Source organism: Saccostrea echinata, unplaced genomic scaffold (assembly GCF_033153115.1).
Source record: "Saccostrea echinata isolate AGI-Se365-2 ecotype Australia unplaced genomic scaffold, CSIRO_AGI_Sech_v1 ptg000028l, whole genome shotgun sequence".
Taxonomy (NCBI): domain Eukaryota; kingdom Metazoa; phylum Mollusca; class Bivalvia; order Ostreida; family Ostreidae; genus Saccostrea; species Saccostrea echinata.
Window position 1 is genome coordinate 15,155,472 of NW_026889777.1, and position 19,755 is coordinate 15,175,226.

Below are 19,755 nucleotides of genomic sequence, written 5' to 3' on the forward strand. Positions count from 1 at the left end.
ACAATTCTTCAGTATGTTTATGATATAAATATATCACCATCTGTTTAAAGACCAACCAGCAGTGTGAAATTACAGGCCATCAATACCTCTAATACGTCACAACTGTCTAAATTATAAATAAAATCCACAGTTTTAATCAATCGTAACTACTCGGCCATTTCCGTAACCACAAATCTTTTTATCGGTTACGGAAAAGGGCGAGCGTGATCCGAATGAGTTTTAATATGGCGTCGGCATCACGTCCCCGAGATTTACAGCAAATTGTTAGAGATGGGCTGAGTACCCTGGTTTTTGCATTTGGTCACAAAGTTGGAATAATTGAAACTTTAATCAAATTACAAAGTCCCTGTTCTGCAGAAGAACTAAGTCAGAAGACAGGTAAAAAGTTAAGGTATGTCATGTTTGTTAATATCTATTTAAAGAACGTAACCTAGTTACCTACTTCACTTGAAATTTTACATATTTGCTATGCGGTGCAAAAATGCACCAATCAATACATCATTGACTCCAGCCTCTCTGTATTCATTTATATTTAAGTCATGCTAAAATCGGAATCCAGGAATGTTAGCAAAAGTTTATTTCTTCAAACTTTTTTTAAAAAAAATCATGACAAAACTAAATCAACGACATATAAACAAAACTAACATATTTTGGTTCAGAAAGACCATTTTTCATTCATACGAGGGCCGTTCAAAGATTTCACAGATTGGTTGCATAAAAAATATTTGACGTCATTATCAATCAAAAAGTAGCACATACTATAAAAGAATGTTTACTCATATGATTATAAAAATTTCATTTTATTTAATCAATTTTTTTAAATTGATAACATTTTGGTTGATTTATCAAGACATATCATAATGTCTTGGTGAAGCAAAATCTTCGACGTCACAGACATAAAAAATGTGAGCTTTAATTTTTGTAATATTTCCCTTAGTGTTTGATACTATACAGTATGGTTTACCTTATCCACCCAGTATTAACATCGATAAACATTTCTGGTCCATCTTGAAAACTATAAAACTAGTATAGTATGTTTTAGTTTTTTTACCCCAAAACTGCTGATATTTCTGAATAATTGTGCGACGTCTGTCACTCTCAATCGCGTTCTTCACAGTACAGATCACGTTTTAATCAGTGATCTTTTTCCCTCCCCTCCAGGATTGTCTTGTACTGAGGTCTAACTGTCTTAAATTCTCTTTTTTCTCTTTGTAGACATATGTTCGGAATACGAGTACTACTGGGTTACTATATGTTTAAGCAAGCATATTATGGGTCTATCTTGGCGTTTTTCTGAGCATAACACATAATTTGTTAAAAGTGCGCTGCTCCGTGAAATAACGAGACGACATTTTTGCAAATTTTTTCATTGGGTTTTCTTCTGAGAAAAATCACAATATTTCTGTTATTACTACAAATATTACGCCAGAAATCTATTTACATATTAATAGAATAATAAAAAGAAATTTTGGTTAAAATTTTCGAATAATATCGCAAATTATAGAGAATAGATAAGCAAATTTTTGGATCCCACACGTTTGGTTTTTAACATTTTGCCGTGCTTCGTACATTATCATTTGTAATATCAAAACAATAGTTTTAGGAATGTTTAATTAAAATTTTAAAAAAAAAAATGCCAAAAATTTACTGGAATCTTTAAGAAATGTGTTTCTGTGGAATTTTAGTATTATTTGACGTCTGTAAGCGTAAATAAAAGCAGAGTCCACTTGCCTGCATCCACTTGTTTGTTTGTAGTATGTGTGCTTATCAACATCATTAAAATGAGTATGATATGAGGATAATTCTAAACGTGATTAACAAAAGATGTGTTTTACTGAATTTATAATTAATTTACACATGAAGAGTATGCCTGACACATGTACATATAAGACATGAGGCATTATTTAACCTCAGCATGGCTATGTTAAATTTTCATTCACTAATTGCTATTTATTATATTTTTTTCTTTCTTTCGCAGCAAAAATAAATGGCGGACACTATTGCGTGCAAAATAAATATTGGATGTTGTTTCATTCATGGTTGATATGCTGGTAAATTAATTTTTATTGGATGCGAAGTCAAGCAGTATTGCTACACTATTTTAGTGATAACTAATAAATGCAACGTGGTATACATTAATGTCGTACACACATAATAGCAATGATCAATCTTTGTAGAGATATACTTGGGATATTACATTTAGGAGATGATACAGTACATGTTTATTACTTATGATCGTGAATCATTTTGACTTATGCAATAAAATATCCTTGAAAATGGTACGTGTACCATATTTTCATCTTGTAACCAAACCCTAAAGTTCAGTGTCAGGTTATATCGTTTATTTATTTTATCTGAAGGGGGAGTCGCTGGTTATTTCTTGCACTCTAATGATCCTGGAATATAATGCTTCGCTAGATAATGAAGTAACTATATCATTTTACAAGCTATAGAGAACATCTTTCATGAGCAAATGTTTTCTGTAAAACTGATATCGAAAAATTGTCAATATTCTATATAATATGTTTTGAGTACCTTCAAGGCTTAGCCATATAATGATCTAACCAAGAATACTGCGTGCCGGACGAGAACTTAATTCCAGATGTTTTTCCTTATTCTAGTCTATGACCTTTACCCTTTAGATTTTATTTTGAAGTTTACCTCCCTTTGTACTTGATTGAAATTAATTTTTCTACATATATTATAGGTACATACAAGAATGGTTGGGTTGTCTTATCTCGGCGGGAATCGTCCTAATTCACGAGGACGGCAAATACTCACTTCCGTACGACGAGTCTGTGGTAAAAGAATGCTGTAACATTGCTGCCGTCCTCCCTATTCTTACTGAGATGATCCCTCGACTGGAAAACGTCATGTCTGAAGAAGGACCACGAGGTCTGGTTTTTGTCTATTAGAAATTTCATTTGTATAGCGAATATTAAAAATGCTAACGTAAATAAATTTGGATGTTCCATACAATATATGTTAAAAATATGCTTAAGATTCGATTAAGAAAAATTACTTGCTTTTAGGAATGTAGCTTACTTTGACAAGTATGTTGAAATATGTGTTTAGTGAGAGTATATTGTCAAACAAAGATTTTGAAAATATTGTTTTAAAAAAGAACTGAATAAATTTCGTGTGTGACACTTTTACGAAGAATATGTGAAAACTATATGTAGGCAACATTAATTTTTTATCGAGTTAAAAATGAAATTATTTCCTAAGTGAATAATTTCACTAAACAGTGTTGTTTTCATGTTTACAGTTTGTTTTCTTTTCCATTCCTGTACATATTTTGGCGATTGGCGATATAGCCAATCCATTCCCGTATATATCTAGGTTTAAAGATAGCACCAGACAAGATTTTGATTAAATTATTTCTTTTATAATAAGACAATTTTTGACACTAACATTAGTTTGCACTCGACGGAAAAGTGCACTACTCTGCCAGGTGATTTTCTTCGTCAGAATATACACCACGTAATGAACTTTATCTGTTCATCTATGTCTGGCTTTCAACCATGGATGAATGGATTTACATCATTAAATTTACAATACATAGCCGTCATTTAGAAAAATCTATATCTATATCTAAACAATAACTATTTGCTGTTATGTGTCGTTAAACACACACTGCTTGGGAAACTCAAATTGTGAAATAGATTTTAAAAAATAATTTTATAAGAATGTAAAAATCGACATTATTTTTTATTTTATTCATTTAGTTTATTTATTTTTGTCTATATAAAATTTTTTGAATGCGCTGAGTCAAAAAAATCGTACTAACAGTGTGCGATGCTTAAGAATTACCTCTTTTCTTATTCATATGCTACCATTCTTATCTATGTTGATTACCTTGTGTTCGGGCTATAGCGGTGGTAAACAGTAACACCAGATTTCTATCACCTTGACAAAGCTTAGGAAAGACTAAAAGTCTTGTTTGACCAAGGTTTATCATGTTTAACATTTTCTATCATTTTTTTTCAATTAAGTATTCCTGAAAGTCCTTCTTGAAACTGAAAACCAAAGCTATATTTTTCACATAATGCTAATAATTGTACTATTTATTCGAGTTTTTTTTTTTATCACCGGTTGCCCGCCGTCCATCAGCATCCCTACCATCTGTAAAGTTTACATATTATGAACCATCGGACCTATTTAAACCATACTTGTAAGGACATCCTTCCGTGAATGGAATAGTAAATTTTACGGAGAATGCCCTTTTATCTGGAGATAATCAAGAAAAAAGGAATAAATTAGGATGAGATCATTTTAAAAATCTTCCTCCCCAAACCACCTTAGCTTTAGTGAATTCCTCCTGACATAGAGTAAATGAATCATTGAAATCATGTCTCATGGGATATTGTTGGACAATATGAGATAAAAGTTTTACATGTAAATTTATGTTCCCGAGCTGTAAAGATTCAGTTTGTACCATATCACAGTGCCATGTGTTAGAACTGAGCTAAAATTGGGAATCATATTTTACATAATGCACGTATTCAGGTAGAAAATGTTTTATCTTCTTGCTTACTTTTAACCTAAAGGTTATGGATGTTATGAGCCTTTTCTTCATTGGTGGGGCCATTTCTTCACACCGGAAGCTATTCAGAGGTGGATGAAAGATATGCTGATACCGGTACTGGAACTCAAACAAGGTGTTTACAGCAAAAGAAAAATTACATTAATATTATAAGTATTTTGAATAAGGATATATTTGCAAAATATTTTTACTAGTTTTGCTTGTTTTTATTTCTTATTTTCTAACTTTTCTTTTTCTTAATTTGACTCTCCAAATCTGTTTAACAGGAAGCCAGTTTTCTCTGCTTGATCTTGGGTGTGGTTACGGAAAGTTTACTTTAGAAATAGCCAAATTGTATCCCGAAAGTAGCATTTATGGTGTTGACATGGACCAGGTCTCCATAGATCATGCCCAAAAAGAACTAAAAAAAGATGAAAAGAACAATGTTCAGTTTATCTGCATGAGAGGTGGGGACCTTCCAAAGGACTGGACGAAGAAGTTTGATTTTGTCCTAATAAACGACGTTCTTCACGATTCGTTCGAGGTTGACGCCATGCTTGAAGAGACAAAAAGGATCCTTAAACCAGATGGATACGGGGCAGCATACGACCCTCCAATATCCTCGTATCCCCACAAGCTAGTTAATGATCCAACAGCACAGATGGAATTGCCATTGAGTCTCTTTTCTTGCCTTCCTCTGAGTTTATCAGGACCCTCTGGGGATGGACTAGGTGTAGGTTGGGGATACGAACGAAAAAAGAAAACGATAGAAGAACATGGATTCCAGTTGATACAAATTGGCGATAAGGACATAAACACAATACAAGAGCGTGTTGTCTTTAAAAAAAATAGCAATAATTAAAATGATCTGATTTGAAAATTCATAAAGATGATGCGATGTAGGCACGAGCTGTAACATAATAAATTGTGGGAAGAACATCAAAAGTGATTTTCTCATTTGATGCTATATTCGACCCTTTTTGGATTTGGCTTGATACTTACAGAGTTTTAAAATGACCTGAATCACTCTGTTTTTATCAAACTTTATTTAATTGATGTTTTAAGTATCTCCTTTGAGTTTTGATGTATGATGTTATCTTTCAAAGACATATTTTAAATCTTTGGATGAAATCATGAAGAAACTTTCACATATAGAAAAAAACATTACTTTCAGGAATTAACCAAAAGTTGCATGGCCCATGCAAATGTGGCGGTCAGACGGGTTCGATCGCCGGTGGCCAGATAGCTCAGTTGGTAGAGCACCTGACTGGAGATTAACTACTTTGTATATTTAAATAAAGATGTACAACAAAAACCAGCCCCAACCAACTCCATGTCCACCTCTACCCTAAAACGGCTAAATAATAAAAAAATTAATAAAAATACATAAGTTGTTAAACTAATGAAAAAACTTTGAAACTTTGATTAAGTATAGGGAAAACTTTGAAACTTTAATTAACTATAGTAAAAATTTTCGAACTTTGATTTACTATAGTGAAAACTTTGGAACTTTGATCTACTATAGAAAAACTTTGGAACTTTTATTTACTATAGTGAAAACTTTGGAACTTTGATTTACTATAGTAACAACTTTGGAACTTTGATTTACTATGGTAAAAACTTTGGAACTTTGATTTACTATAGTGAAAACTTTGGAACTTTGATTTACTATGGTAAAAACTTTGGAACTTTGATTTACTATAGTAAAAACTTTGGAACTTTGATTTACTATAGTGAACTATAGTAAACTATAGTTAACTATAGTTTACTTTAGTATTTTTTTGTTAGAGGAATCCCGGTCTGGTCCGCTGCATTTTTCTCCTCTCCCGTTACACAAAAATTCTATTTTTGTCAATTTCCCAGTTTTTTCTTTCTTTTTTAATTTGTAAAACCAAGCCTCGGTCAATATTGATATTTTTCTGGTGAATAACAAACCATATTATATAGTCAGGATTTGAATAAATAAGACATTGAAGGCTGCATAACTATACCATTTACCGTTGAAAAATGAAAAAAAAAATTGTCCAGATTACAACTTATAACTTCCGTATTTTCCTTTTGCTGTGTGTAAAACATCGAAAAGTTTGGAAAATAATCCTGCGATAGACTTGCCTAACATTTTTTTCTGCTCAGATACACGGCTGGCTCCGGCCGTTGCAACCATTGTTTTCAACGTTGTTAAGGTATTGATTGTGACGTCACAATGCCGCTGCACGCTCACTGACCCTCCGGTGAATACGACCTCAAATCCAGTGAATATGTAGTATTATGAACCGTTTGCATTTTTATAGATTATATAGGGACTATTTATAGACTATAAATAAAATGTTTAACTGTCTCTTAATCATTGATATGCTTTCTTTGATAAACACAGGAATATTCATAATTTTAATATGGTTAGATTGACATTTTAAAGTATAAAAATTCTTATATATTTTACAATAGTGTTCAAAATTATTTGCATGTAAAATGTGCTGTTTGTTAGTCTTGATACCATTTCCATGTTATTCTCTAAAGGAGAAAGGAATATAATAAAAAAAAAATGTTTGTCGGAGTAAATAATTTACTAATAAATATCAAATTTTTACTTCATCAAACGAAGTGAATACATATATGTAGCAGTGAGTTATCTCACCTTTTGATAAAAATGTTTCTGTGAAGACCAGATATAGAGTCCCATTTTCTTTTCAATCTAGCCAGAAATTGTCAGCATGATCGTTATGTTCTAGATTTTGTCCAGCATTAAACAGCTGAATACCTACTTATTCAATACACAAAAGCCAGCCGAAAAGCATTGTTAAAATTCCATATATCGATTTCATCAAATGTTCTTTTCAGTTGCGTATAATGTAAAGAGGGTAATTAGCACTATAATGATACCAAACAGATTTCATTGACGATTCTGTTGCAATTTAACATACATGTAGTAGGAGTTTGAATGGTATAAGATATCTTGAAATCAATCAAAGAAATGTGTTTGAAAAGGAAAATAACATTAATATTATGAAATTTGAACCAGGCAAACAAAACTGTTTCTGTATATGTAGATATACTATATTGATAAGGAGAATGTTACAAACTAGATACAATCTTTAAATTACAAAAGTAAATTTGAAGCTTTAATTATATGAAATGCTAATCGTAGGTGAAAATTCCGTCTTACAAGTATTTTGATGTAATAAATTTTGATGTTCAAAATAGTTCTATAAATTAGTCAAGCATGCAGACTGCAAATTCCACTGGCGGATTTAAAGGGGGGGGCAGGGGGCCGCCCCCTTTTGTGTCCAAAATATACATAAGATTTAATAAATCCTTTTTTGTGTGGCCGTGGGCCACTATCCCGACCCCAAAATGGTCGCCCCCCTTTTCAAGATACCTGGATCCGCCACTGCATTCTGTTCACTGAGGTAAATGACTGGGGCAATTCAGGGTTAAAATAACGGCACTCTTGGTACATGCATAAACATCTTATTTTATAAATTATTTGAAGCTTATGTCGACAAATTATTGATTATCTCTTTATTTATTTCCTGTTTATTTTACGTAATATAATTAATTTTGATATTTATTAGAATATTTCATAACTTCTCTGAAATATAGACCAAACACATTACTGTATATTAAAGTGTACAGGCCATTAGTGTTGAAATGGTTATTAAATCAAAAGGAAAACTGCCGGACTTGCCACCTTGGGACTAGAGACGTTAATTCGCCCGTAATAACTGATGGTCGTTCAACTCCTTTGCTTTTTTAATAATAAAATTCAAAATATGATGTATATAATTTCATGAATTTTCATTCATTCTCTGATTCGACCTTAAAAGTTACAGAATTTCAATACCTGATTTCGAAATTGCGCTGGCACCCCTTCCATAGGTACATTAATATGTCATTTAAAAGAAAAAAAAATCTGAAATATTTCTTGATTTTATATATTGTTTGTGTTGATAAATGTATATGCTAATTTTTCACCAAAAATCATTGATACGAAAAAGAAATAGTAAGAATGTCACAATTTTCCGAACAGCCCTCCTATGTCCTTTAAAGTTTTTAAACACCATGTCTAAACACAATATATACAGTCATAGTATCTTATCCTGGTAAAACTGAGTTTGGTATCAGTATTCGATATATTTTTGAACAAAAAGGTCTAAAATGTATTCAATTTTGCTTGACCCAGACATATCGAAGCTGTCGATTAATTAATTTTTAAAAACTACAAGTAAAATAATTTGTTTTAAAAAATCATAATTTTTTCAATATACTCTGACACATTAAAAGAAATTCCTGTCGAAATTATCATTTTCTTTAGATTTTATTCTAGATTTTGCATAAAAAGGAAAACTAAATGGTTTTATCTATTACTTTTCCTTAAAAACTATATATTCTTAAAAATCGAATGCACGTGTCACTATCAAATTCATAGTAACTGTTCACATATATTAAAAATTATAATGACACATAATTTTTCTTCCGTAGCAATGTATCAAGACGTTTACGTGTATTTAGAAACATTTTAAATGTTAAAGAATCTCTCAATGGATAATATAGGATCGAAAATAAAATTTGTGACGACCATAAGTTTTATTTAGATATAAATATTGATAATAAAAATTTAAACAAAGATTTTGCAGTCTTGATTGATCAAAATATATTTTAAAAATAAAGTTTACTACTTATATTCCAATATGTGAATAAGTTCAATAAATGAAGTGAGTAAAGTACGCGTATACATTGGTATTCTTAACTTCTTTGCTATAAGTATTGCACTTTACCTTTTTCTTCAACTGGAATCAGAATAGCTAACATAATGATGACATGATAGAGAGTGGTTCTTCACTGTATTGTGCACTGAATTATCATTGAAAGAATGTATATATTTATTTCAATATTGCTAGAGGTTGGAGGAAACATATTAGTAACATCTTATATGAAAAGTACTCTCCAATAAAATGTCCTGATAGAAAGTTATCAACATTTACTGTCATCAAGAAACGATAGAAAAGAAAATTATACAAGTTATAGTCCATTGAATTAATGAAAGGACAAAACATATTGTATCGAACAACTTTGCAACTTCAATCCATGTCACGTGGTTATCGACGTCATCAACTGGCGAAGTTTTTATATCACAATTTTCAACCGAGTTTGATATTTTCCTTTTCTTACAACAACATTTAAAGAAGCTCACAATGAATCGAGGGACAGGTTTTCTGCGAGAACAGCTTTGAATTTTAAAACTTAGAATAACAAACACAACAATTATGGCTCCACTCACAACATAGCTTACAAGAATGTGTCCAATAATGGAGACATTAGGTTCTGAAGCTTCAGGAAGCATGCCTTCGATTAAGGTAAGATAGAGAACGATTGATAAAAGAACTGTTGTGGAAAAACCCAATCTTTCACCAGACTCAGGAGGAAGAACAAAAACAAAACCCATCAACAACGAGAAGGATGTAATCGGCAGAATCAGACTTGTTACGTAGTAAGCTGTTCTTCGTTTTAAATGAAATCCTACAATTATTTCTTCAAATCCGTAAAAGTTTACCTGTGTGTACGTTGTAGACGATACAATGTCCCAGACACCATTTTCTTGATACAATGTCAAAATAACATTTGCAGACATGAAATTCACTTTTACCTCAGTTGGTTCATAACCCCAAATAAAGAATTTCAAAGTGCAGTACTGGGTGTCAAAAGGAAAATTGGATACATCAGCATCACATATAACCTCCAAAGCTTGAAGAGCGTACCATTCACAAATCCCAGAGGACGAAACACGTACTCTAACCAAATCATTTCCAAGTCCTTTTATTTCCTCAAAAGGATTGATATTGACAAAATTTGGAAGCCACAATCTATTCTGTGGAATTGTGGTTTTGTTTGTCTGGTTGTGGCTTGCTGAATTCCAAGAAAGTCTTTCGTCAAACCATTTGGTGTCAAAGAAACCAGTCAGCGTTAATTTCCCTGTGTTCAGATCAAACTCATTTATAGAAAACAGATAGAAGGATGTGTTTATATCAAGGCGAAATGCTCTGTCAGTCCCTGGTCTTAACTCACTATCATAACCCGTCAACAGTGATGTTCGTAAATTCTGTTCGTCTGTCAGAGTGTATGCTCTCACCATTCCAAACAAAATAGAACAATAGAGAAGTCCCATTACAAATAGTTCCATTCTGAAAATTCAAAATTTACAATCAATCCTGGGAGACGTCCTTTCTTAATTTCAGTCACATAAAAAAAAATCGAACAACCAAGTCATCCAAATCACTTGCAATTTCTCACTGGAGCGGTAAAGACTTCTCTTTGCATTAAATATCCACCAACGAAAATATTTGAATCATAAAGATTATAAACATTGAGGTCCTTAAGAGACAGATATCACTTTACAAGACCATTCTGGGATCTCAATAGATCTCATTTAAATTCATGACAATCAGGAATGATTCTATTTACCATTTTAATTTAGGATGTACGGTCATTTTATCCTCCTGGTTCACTTATTTACATATATCAATTAAATCTCAAAACAAACGACGAATATGTGTATTTAGATTTAAATTGCCTCACTGAGTAAGTGATGGTTAAATAATTACATTTTCCCCCTGTATTTACCCCTTTTGTCATTAACCCCATTATTATTTACATTCTTCGTGTCCAATTATTCATATTTACAATGTTTTCAGATTATGTTTCAGTAAATCAAAAGTTTCTCATCAGTTTAACCTCCATGAGCAGGATTTTTCCTAACATATCAACGTTTAAGGTCAAGATCTAGTAAATGAAAGGTGCCTACAGATTTCTCAAATTCGAGAAATAAATTCCTTTAATGATGCTTTATAACTTTAGCTTGGTCAAATAAGGTGTTTCGGGGCATAATTTGTAGGTAAACAAGACAAAAAATCATATTTTAAACTGTCATTTTCAATGAAAAATTAAGAAAACCAGTCATGAAAACGAGAGTTTTTTCCATATTAGACAAAGGATATGTATTCAGATTGCCTAGAGTCTCTCAGAAAATGGTAATTTGTATGTTCTTGGCCTCTTCTATATAATAATATTAAATTGAATATAGGTATCGGGATTACTTTTCACATGATTTCAAATTGAATTCCATGAAAATACTTTATTTTCTACATAATTCTATAAAAGCCGTAAAGTACGGGAAAAAGAAAGTTGAAATTGATTATGACGTCATAATGGATCTAGCACCAAAATGTTAGTCTAAAGTCATTTACTAGATCTTGACCTTAAGCTATAGTTAGTGTCAATAGTCACAACAACTGTTTTTACTTGAATTGTACCAAGCCAGTTAGAAATATTTTCAGAAGTGAGTTACAGAATGAAAGCGATAAATCAGTTTTATGTAAACATAGGTTTTGTATGTAATTTCGTCGAAGTTTGTGAGGCAATATACTCATTCAGGAAAATCAAGATATCTCACTATTATGGTTTGTGGATTTTAGATTTTTTTGTTTGAATCTTTTTACTATTTATGTACTTAATGTGTCTGTTGTAAATCCTTTGAATATGACGTAAAAATTTTTAGGTGGTGACCAATAATGAAATTGATCTGAAAGGATTTAATTATAACCACTATAAAATTTATTAAGTTTTATAATAATTATTCCGCTCAAGTGGTAATCTATCTCAATTTACTGCTCTTTGTAAGACTTTCTCTTCACTAGATTTTTTATTCGCCTTAAACACTTGCATTTTGTTTAAATAATCATTTGTTATATCATTTGACATATATTTAATTATTCAATTAAGAGGCAGTCCACTGAAAAACCAGGCAATGGGTGGCACATCGCATGTCATGGATTTTAATTATTTTTTGCATGTAGATTTATTAAAGCAAGTGTTTACACATGGCAACATTAAAAAATTTTTTAGTGCTCCTATAGTCCTATTTTTGGTAAATGCTTAATTTTAAGTGCAAAAAGGTCAACATAAGGGTATAAAAAATTACTACGTTTTTGTTTTGTTTTATATGTAACAGATACTCAAAAGCTGGATGTGTCGATGAATATTATTTATAGCATAGACTCTTATCTTTTATTTTATTAATGAATAAGACTCCAATTTATACTTCTTTAGAAAAAATTATATGGTCCAAATTTGAGTTAAGCAAGTAACTTTTTGAATTCAGTATCCACTTTTCATTACGTTATAAAACCCAATACATTAGAAGGACAGATTTTTTTTCTTATGATATTATGAATACAAAGTACAAACTTTTGAATCACTCAATAAAATCAATGGGAACAGGTATATTGAAAGAAATAAAAGGAGTCAAATTTACCTTTTTTTTTTTTTTTTAATAATTTTCCCAAATGAAACCGATCCCGACCGGAATTATATAAAGAAAAAAATACCATAACGTAATGTTAAATCTGGCTCTTTTGTTGTAATATGAGTAAAAACTTACTTGATTTATTTTTTTAACATGTTATATAGGTGGCAGGTGCCTTTAGTTTGATAAATTTGTTAATTTTGCATTATTTTCGATGGGATCGGGATCGGTTTTTACTGTAAATTTAGAAACATTTCCAAAATTTGGCTCTTCATTTTAATTCATCAGAAAAATATGCTTGTCTTTTATTTCTTTTCAGTCAGTTAACTGTTTTTAAATGAGTGTAACCATAGATTCAAATTTATATATTATTCAAATTACTAATGTCTTTTACGTACATGAAGATTACATGTAAAACAATTGATTGAATTCTTAATAGATACTCGGTATTTTAAAAAAAAGTATTTGTACATGCATTATGCAACAAATGAGAGCAGACAGCTTTCTAGTTTTATTATTTATCTTATTTCCAAGTAAAATTTCTTTTTTATTTCCTCAGGAATTAAAGAGTAAATTCTATCAGTAGCGAAATTAAACTTGCCTAAATACAGGAAATATTTTTATGTGTACAGTCTCGACTTTATCCAATTTTTTCTTACCTGTCATCTGTAAAGCCTTTTCCTCTTTTACAAAATTTGATTTTATATAAATAAGAAAATAAGTTCTTTCATACATAGTATCATTATTCAAGAGCCGATAAATCGCAAGCAAAAAGCGGGGGTGGGGGGGGGTGGGGGGGTCATGACATCATTATTTTTAAAATTGGTTTCATGAACGTGAAAACATTTTAGAATTGGCCAACATAGTCACATGTTTAAACTCCATATTAAATGTGAGTGTGTAATTGTTTCAATCGCCAAATTAAAAAAAATAAATAAGTAAAATAAAAAAAAACGTAATGTTTCACTAAACCATCTTCCGTTTTAGTGCCAAATTATAGTGGGGAGTTCAGCAGTAGTTTAACTCAATAAATATATTTTTATAACTTATTTTTCAGGGTTTTTTTTTTTTTCATTTTTAATCGTACTTCGGATTGTTTATTTTGATTTGACTGCATAGATAAATATATTTAATTTTTTACAAATATCATGAAGTAAACATCTCAACTTCGTTGAATTAAGTGTTGCGTAAATCTAAAACATTCATCATTGATTCCCAATTTTATAAGAAATGTTCATGATAAACACTTCATTAATTATTTTTACGCATATCCTAGTAAATCAGTTTAAAAAAAATTAGTTCCCAGACATGTATAAAATTACTTATCAAAACGTCATCTAGCTGAGACGCCGCCCGTGTATAAAATACATTTTGATATTAAAATATTATTTAACATTTAGAATAATGCACTCTGAAGAGTAATTAAACAGAATAAGAAAAATCATTTTTTTTTTTTAAATCTTTTTCTTTACACTTTTAGGCAAAGAATTTACAAACTTCTCTGGAAACTTGTAATTATTTCATTGTGACGCAATATTAGTCAAGTATATGACGTCACTGATACATCAATGGAAACGTGGATTCAACCTGAATAATAGAGCCAATTTTAATCTAAATATTACGTCTGGAGGCGAAAATGAATTATATTTTGAAAATAAATTATTTAGTTTTTTGTTTAATCATTTTCTTTAGTGTATCGATTCTAAATATTTCACTAGGATTCCGATAAAAAGGTGTTGAGCAGATTTATCGATGCCACGGGAGATAACTCTTGCATCGCAAAATTTCATTAAAACGTCCTTATATTTTGCCAGAAAACTACTATCAAAAGTGTTTTTCCCACCGATTTTATTTTTTAAACAAAAAGTTGAAATATTTCTAGATTTAGTTAAGTGTGAATTATAGTCCTGTTAAAAATGTATTAGAAATTACAGTTCTTTGTTTCTGACCTACATTCAATGGTTTATATAGGGGCATTCAAAAACACAAAACACAAGGATATTTTACTAAATAAGCAATTATCAAACAAATCTTCAATTACATTATTCCTTTTGGGCTACATTGATATTGTTTTTAATAAAATATCAAATATTCCTCACATTCGATGTGCCGCCTATTAATACAATACTGCCTGGTTTTTCGGTGGACTGCCTCTTAATTCATTATTAAATTATTTTTAAGGATACACTTTAATTACAACTTGAATATTAATGGAAGTAAATAAAGAATATTTTCAGAAATCTTATGACAGGTACCCCTGCCTAAGATAAAAAATTTCCGCTGAGAAAATATTATTAGGGAGGAGGGCATTTCATATCACACTCGGCACAACTGACCACCTCTGTCAAAGTTTTGAAATTTATCCCAGGTTTAAAAGCAATTCGTTATTATTTAGAATTGATCAGGAATCCATGAAGCAATGTTTAGTTTTCTTTTATTATAACCACTTCATTTTTGCGTCATTTGCGTTAATTTGATAAATAGGTACATAAAAAGTTAAAAGGATACACATTTAAGGTTTGTGTTGAAGATTTCCAATTCTTTTATTTGGAACGTCAGGTAAGGGTTATTTTAAAACATTTCCTTACAGAAAAGTATGTATATACTTAGAAAGGGAAATGAATATTTACATTGTATAAATACATTTTTAAATAACAAAGTTGTCATTACAAAGAAATGGAAGAAAATTCACTTTGAAATTTAACTTATAGACATTGAATGAGATATCAATGTATTCATGTATTAATTATTTCTGCGGGTAAGAGCAAATTATTTTGATTCTCAGGCGAATCCCATAAAAATTCAGATGGAGGATTTCTTGTTTGTAAAATTTAAACTAGAAATTACCACAATGTAGGAAAATTGATAGAGTTATATACTCGAGTATTATAGTAATATGTTAAATTTCTAAGGCCGAGAGAGATATAGCATTGAAGTTGATAAGTAGAATCGACAACGGTAATAAACAAAAAAAGTAAGAAAGTCCTCTTGTTGTCATTTTGCTTCATCTTAACCTTTTTTAGTTGTAATTAGACATCACTTTGCTGATTAGAAACAAAACAATTACAAAACAAAGGTTCACGACATATAGTCTCTACATGACCGTTATTGTATTGTTTATCCACAAGCGTAATTCGGGAACCTTAAGGATTTAATTGCTTGGATTAATTGTTAGACCCCTACTCGAGTTGATTTCAAATACTCTGCCTATAGTTTATAGATATATATTTGTTAACAAAATTCAAATATCCTCATCAAAATATTGTTTACAAAGCACGTGTTTAATATTTATTTCCCTGGGAACGTTGTGTTCTGTTGTGTCCGTTGTGTTTTTTCTAATCACTAGTTTTCAAGAACACGAATAAACAGAACAAGAATGTTATTGCAATATAGGATATTGTGTACTATCATGTGCATAACTGTGTCTTGATTTAAAATTTTAATCTTTTTTTTTAATTTTTTTTGTCCTGAGGTACTAGTACATCTTTATTACTTTTCATCTACACCTGAAAAGAGTAACTCGTCTCCCGAAAACTGTATAAACGATGCTTACTCATCCATGGCAACTGATCCCACCACTTATGTTTTTTTTTTATAATTTTTTTTATTTTTATTTTTTTTTTTATTTATTTATTTATTTTATTTTTTTGAGGTCCGTGTTTGCTCTGTCCCTATGTTTACTATGCATTGTTCCATTTCATTGTTTCAATGGGCATTTGAGCTTGATTACTATTCTTAAAATACTGGATATACGCGTATCATATAAAATATCTTATTAGTAATTAAAACTTTAAGGCAATTTGAGTACATGATAATGAATTAAACATTTCCAAAGTTGAAAAATTTTAAAGATAAGTAATTCTTAATTGTTAATTATTCTTAATTAAACCTTAATATATAAAATACTTTAAAATTTTATCAATCAAATAAAAATAAATACAGCGGAAACACATCCAACTTTTGGGAAAAAATAATTAAAAAGATAATATTTTTACCAAGAATGTTAACAACATATACATAAGAAGCCAATTGTTCTATTGAAATTCTCCAAGAAAAATTTCCAAAACTTTAAGAGATTGAAATTACTTTCATGGTACAAATTTCCTGAATGTTTTTATTATTGTAAAGCATTACAGATATTTATTTCATATTTTTTTTTATTCTTTTAAGCTCTCCATGTGCATACTGCTTCCTTGCAATAATGTGACTTACAAAAAATAAATATTGGATCATTTTTTTTACACTTTAATACATTGCAAATTTGATACATTTCCAAGAATTTTACAAAATCATAGTCGTGTGTTTTACAGGTATAGTTATAACCAATTTACAATCAAATAAGAATCAATATAAAGGTTTGAAAATCATTCAAAATGTTCTCTTTATTTATATAAGTGTTTGAAAAATGTTAGCGATGTGATGACAATGAATTACATCTACATGTGCTTTATGTCTTTGATTTAAGACAACAAATGCTCGCTTACAAAAGACGACATATTAGAAATTAAAAAGAAATATTAAACTTTCAAGTTGATGAAATTTGCAAAGAGACATAACTCATTGATTCATACATGCATCAAAACATTGTGTTGTACACCCCACAAAATATCTTATCGATGAATTTCAGACATTCGAGAGAGAGAGAGAGAGAAAGAGAGAAAGATCTAAGCTGAAGTCTCTCATTAATATCAAAAATCAATTAAAGTCAATAATAATCAACCATATAACTGTTGCTAAGAAATTGCAAGTGAAAAGAAAATTGTAGACGTTAATGCTAATTGAATTAATGAAATGACGAAACAAGTTTTGTCAAATAACCTTCCAACTTCAGTCCAAGTCACACTGTCTTCATTTTCATCCATTTCCAAAGATTTTGAATCAAAAATTTCCACCGTGTTAAGCGATTTCTCTCTCTTACGACAAAATTTGACGAAACTCATAATGAATCCGGGCACAGGCTTTTGGCAAGAGCTTTGAAATCTTAAACTGAAAATTACACAAATTACTGATATGGCTCCACTCACAACATAGCTCACCAACATGTAACCAATGAGAGACACGCTTGGTTCTGAAGATTCAGGAAGCATATCTTGAATGAGTGTTAGATATAAAACAATTGATAATAGAACTGTAGTGGATAATCCCACTCTCTCGCCAGATTCGGGTGGAAGAAGAAAAACAAAACCCAGCAACGAAGTCAATGCTATTTTTGGTAACATCAAGAAAACTATATAGTAGGATGTTCTTCGTTTCAGTTGAAGGCCAATAACAATTTCTTCATAACCATAAAAGTTAAGCTGTGTGTGGCTAGTTGAATCCGTAATATCCCAGATGCCATTTTCTTGATATAGTGTTAGAAAAGCTTCCGACGAGTTGAATTGCACATCTATTTCGTGTGGTAGATAACCCCATATGAAGAATTTCATGGTGCAATATTGAGAGTCGAAAGGAAATTTAGTCACATCGGCATCACATATCACCTCAAGTCCTTGAATGGCAAACCAGTCACAGTGTCCGGTAGAGGACACACGTACTGAAATCAAATCACTTCCAAGTCCTTTTATGTCTTCATAAGGATTTATATTGATAAAATTCGGAATCCATACTTTATTTTGCTTGAATGAAGTTGCGTTTGTCTGGTTATACATGACAGGATTCCAGGAAAGCCTTTCATCAATCCAGGAGATTTTGAATAAACCGGTAAGTGATAGTTTCCCTGTGTTCAGATCAAATTCGTTGATAGAGAACAGAAAGAAGGCTGCCTGTACACTAAGAGGAAATGTTCTGTCTGTTCCCGGCCTCAGCTCTTTATCATACCCAGTCAACAACGATGTGCGTAGATTCTTCTCGTCCGTCAGAGTGTATGTGCTCACGATCCCGGCTAGAAAGTAATTACAGAGAAGAGCACGGAGAATTAGTTCCATCCTGATGTTGCTAATTAGCAATCAACTTTTACGGAGAATCGGGTGATCAAGTTGTGTTTTCAAATACCAATTTCTCATTGAATGTACAAAAAGAGATTTGACGAATTAAATGGCCTACAACATATATATTAGACTCATAATAGGTTGATTAACAATTTCATATACAGTCTAAAAATGCTGGTTATTTAAAGCTCTTTGAACGTTTAATCACTTTATGCGAAACAATACTAGGACCATGTTCCTTTTTAAAATACGAAAAGGTGAAGATAATGAACAGTGTTCAAACTCAAAAAATCTACAATCAAAATGAATCTATGAACAGGGGGTATAACAGGCATCCCCAGAAATTCTAGAGGTGGGATCACGTGCCTAGGAAGTAGGAAGAGAAAGTATCCTCTGTTCGCTGGTTAAACCCGCCCTAAGCCCTATGTATTGATTAGGTAGACGGAAAATTCCGTAGTCAAAATTAAAATAAAGGCCTACCAATCGGTATTTAGGCGTGGAAAGCAAATTAAAAGTGGAGGAAGGCTAGGGAGTTAAATCAATAAAACGTTTGAGAAGCAAAGCCTAAATGTTCAATGCCTATATTATGTCTACCTTTGCAAAACAAAATCGGGGAGGGGCGCTAAGCCTATGCCATATGAAACACGTCAGCCATGATATGACCCAAGGACCTAATGATAGATTATATTTATTAACAAGGTCATCATAACGATGATAGAATTTACGAAATGCTGACTTTAAACAAGGTTGTCGAAATCCATGTAAAATCAAACTTCTTTAAAACTTCAAACTGTCAAACTTCTTTAAAAATTGATCGTATGCCTCTGAGTATCGAATAAGTTAGGAGACGTAAACAACACATGCAAGTGATAGCAGAATATTACCATATAGATAGAGAAGTTGACGATGGAAAAGCTGAAATCATCTCGTTTGTCATACAATTTCTTTATTATGAAACAGAAACAGACTCTGTGATGGCTTCAAATTCAAGTTATCTGGGATAT

At 31.1% G+C, this 19,755-nt stretch overlaps 3 protein-coding genes across 3 annotated transcripts; 1 reads left to right on the forward strand and 2 right to left on the reverse strand.

Annotated features, from left to right (window-relative positions):
• The first annotated feature begins 209 nt into the window (after positions 1-209).
• LOC133193807 (uncharacterized) lies at positions 210-5,470 on the forward strand. The gene is made up of 4 exons (XM_061329738.1): positions 210-391; positions 2,708-2,895; positions 4,551-4,661; positions 4,813-5,470. The coding sequence occupies exons 1-4, from the start codon at positions 213-215 to the stop codon at positions 5,385-5,387; spliced, it is 1,053 nt and encodes a 350-aa protein (XP_061185722.1). The 5' UTR covers positions 210-212; the 3' UTR covers positions 5,388-5,470.
• Positions 5,471-9,280: 3,810 nt separating this feature from the next.
• On the reverse strand, positions 9,281-10,703 carry LOC133193554 (neuronal acetylcholine receptor subunit beta-3-like). The gene is made up of 2 exons (XM_061329516.1): positions 9,695-10,703; positions 9,281-9,312 (listed from the first exon to the last, which is right to left on the reverse strand). Exons 1-2 carry the CDS (start codon positions 10,701-10,703, stop codon positions 9,281-9,283), a joined length of 1,041 nt encoding a protein of 346 aa, XP_061185500.1.
• A 6,854-nt stretch (positions 10,704-17,557) lies between these two features.
• Positions 17,558-18,748, reverse strand: LOC133193555 (neuronal acetylcholine receptor subunit alpha-7-like). The gene has a single exon (XM_061329517.1). The coding sequence runs from the start codon at positions 18,746-18,748 to the stop codon at positions 17,558-17,560; it is 1,191 nt and encodes a 396-aa protein (XP_061185501.1).
• Positions 18,749-19,755: the final 1,007 nt, after the last annotated feature.

Excerpts from the sequence above, each read along its gene's own strand:
- LOC133193807 (XM_061329738.1), top strand. The coding sequence starts at position 213 with ATGAGTTTTAATATGGCGTCGGCATCACGTCCCCGAGATTTACAGCAA. Across the intron at positions 2,896-4,550 it reads GTCTGAAGAAGGACCACGAG|GTTATGGATGTTATGAGCCT; the intron begins GTCTGGTTTTTG and ends TTTAACCTAAAG. Across the intron at positions 4,662-4,812 it reads GGTACTGGAACTCAAACAAG|GAAGCCAGTTTTCTCTGCTT; the intron begins GTGTTTACAGCA and ends TCTGTTTAACAG.
- LOC133193554 (XM_061329516.1), bottom strand. The coding sequence starts at position 10,703 with ATGGAACTATTTGTAATGGGACTTCTCTATTGTTCTATTTTGTTTGGA. Across the intron at positions 9,313-9,694 it reads GAGCTTCTTTAAATGTTGTT|TTGAAGAAAAAGGTAAAGTG; the intron begins GTAAGAAAAGGA and ends TTCTGATTCCAG.
- LOC133193555 (XM_061329517.1), bottom strand. The coding sequence starts at position 18,748 with ATGGAACTAATTCTCCGTGCTCTTCTCTGTAATTACTTTCTAGCCGGG.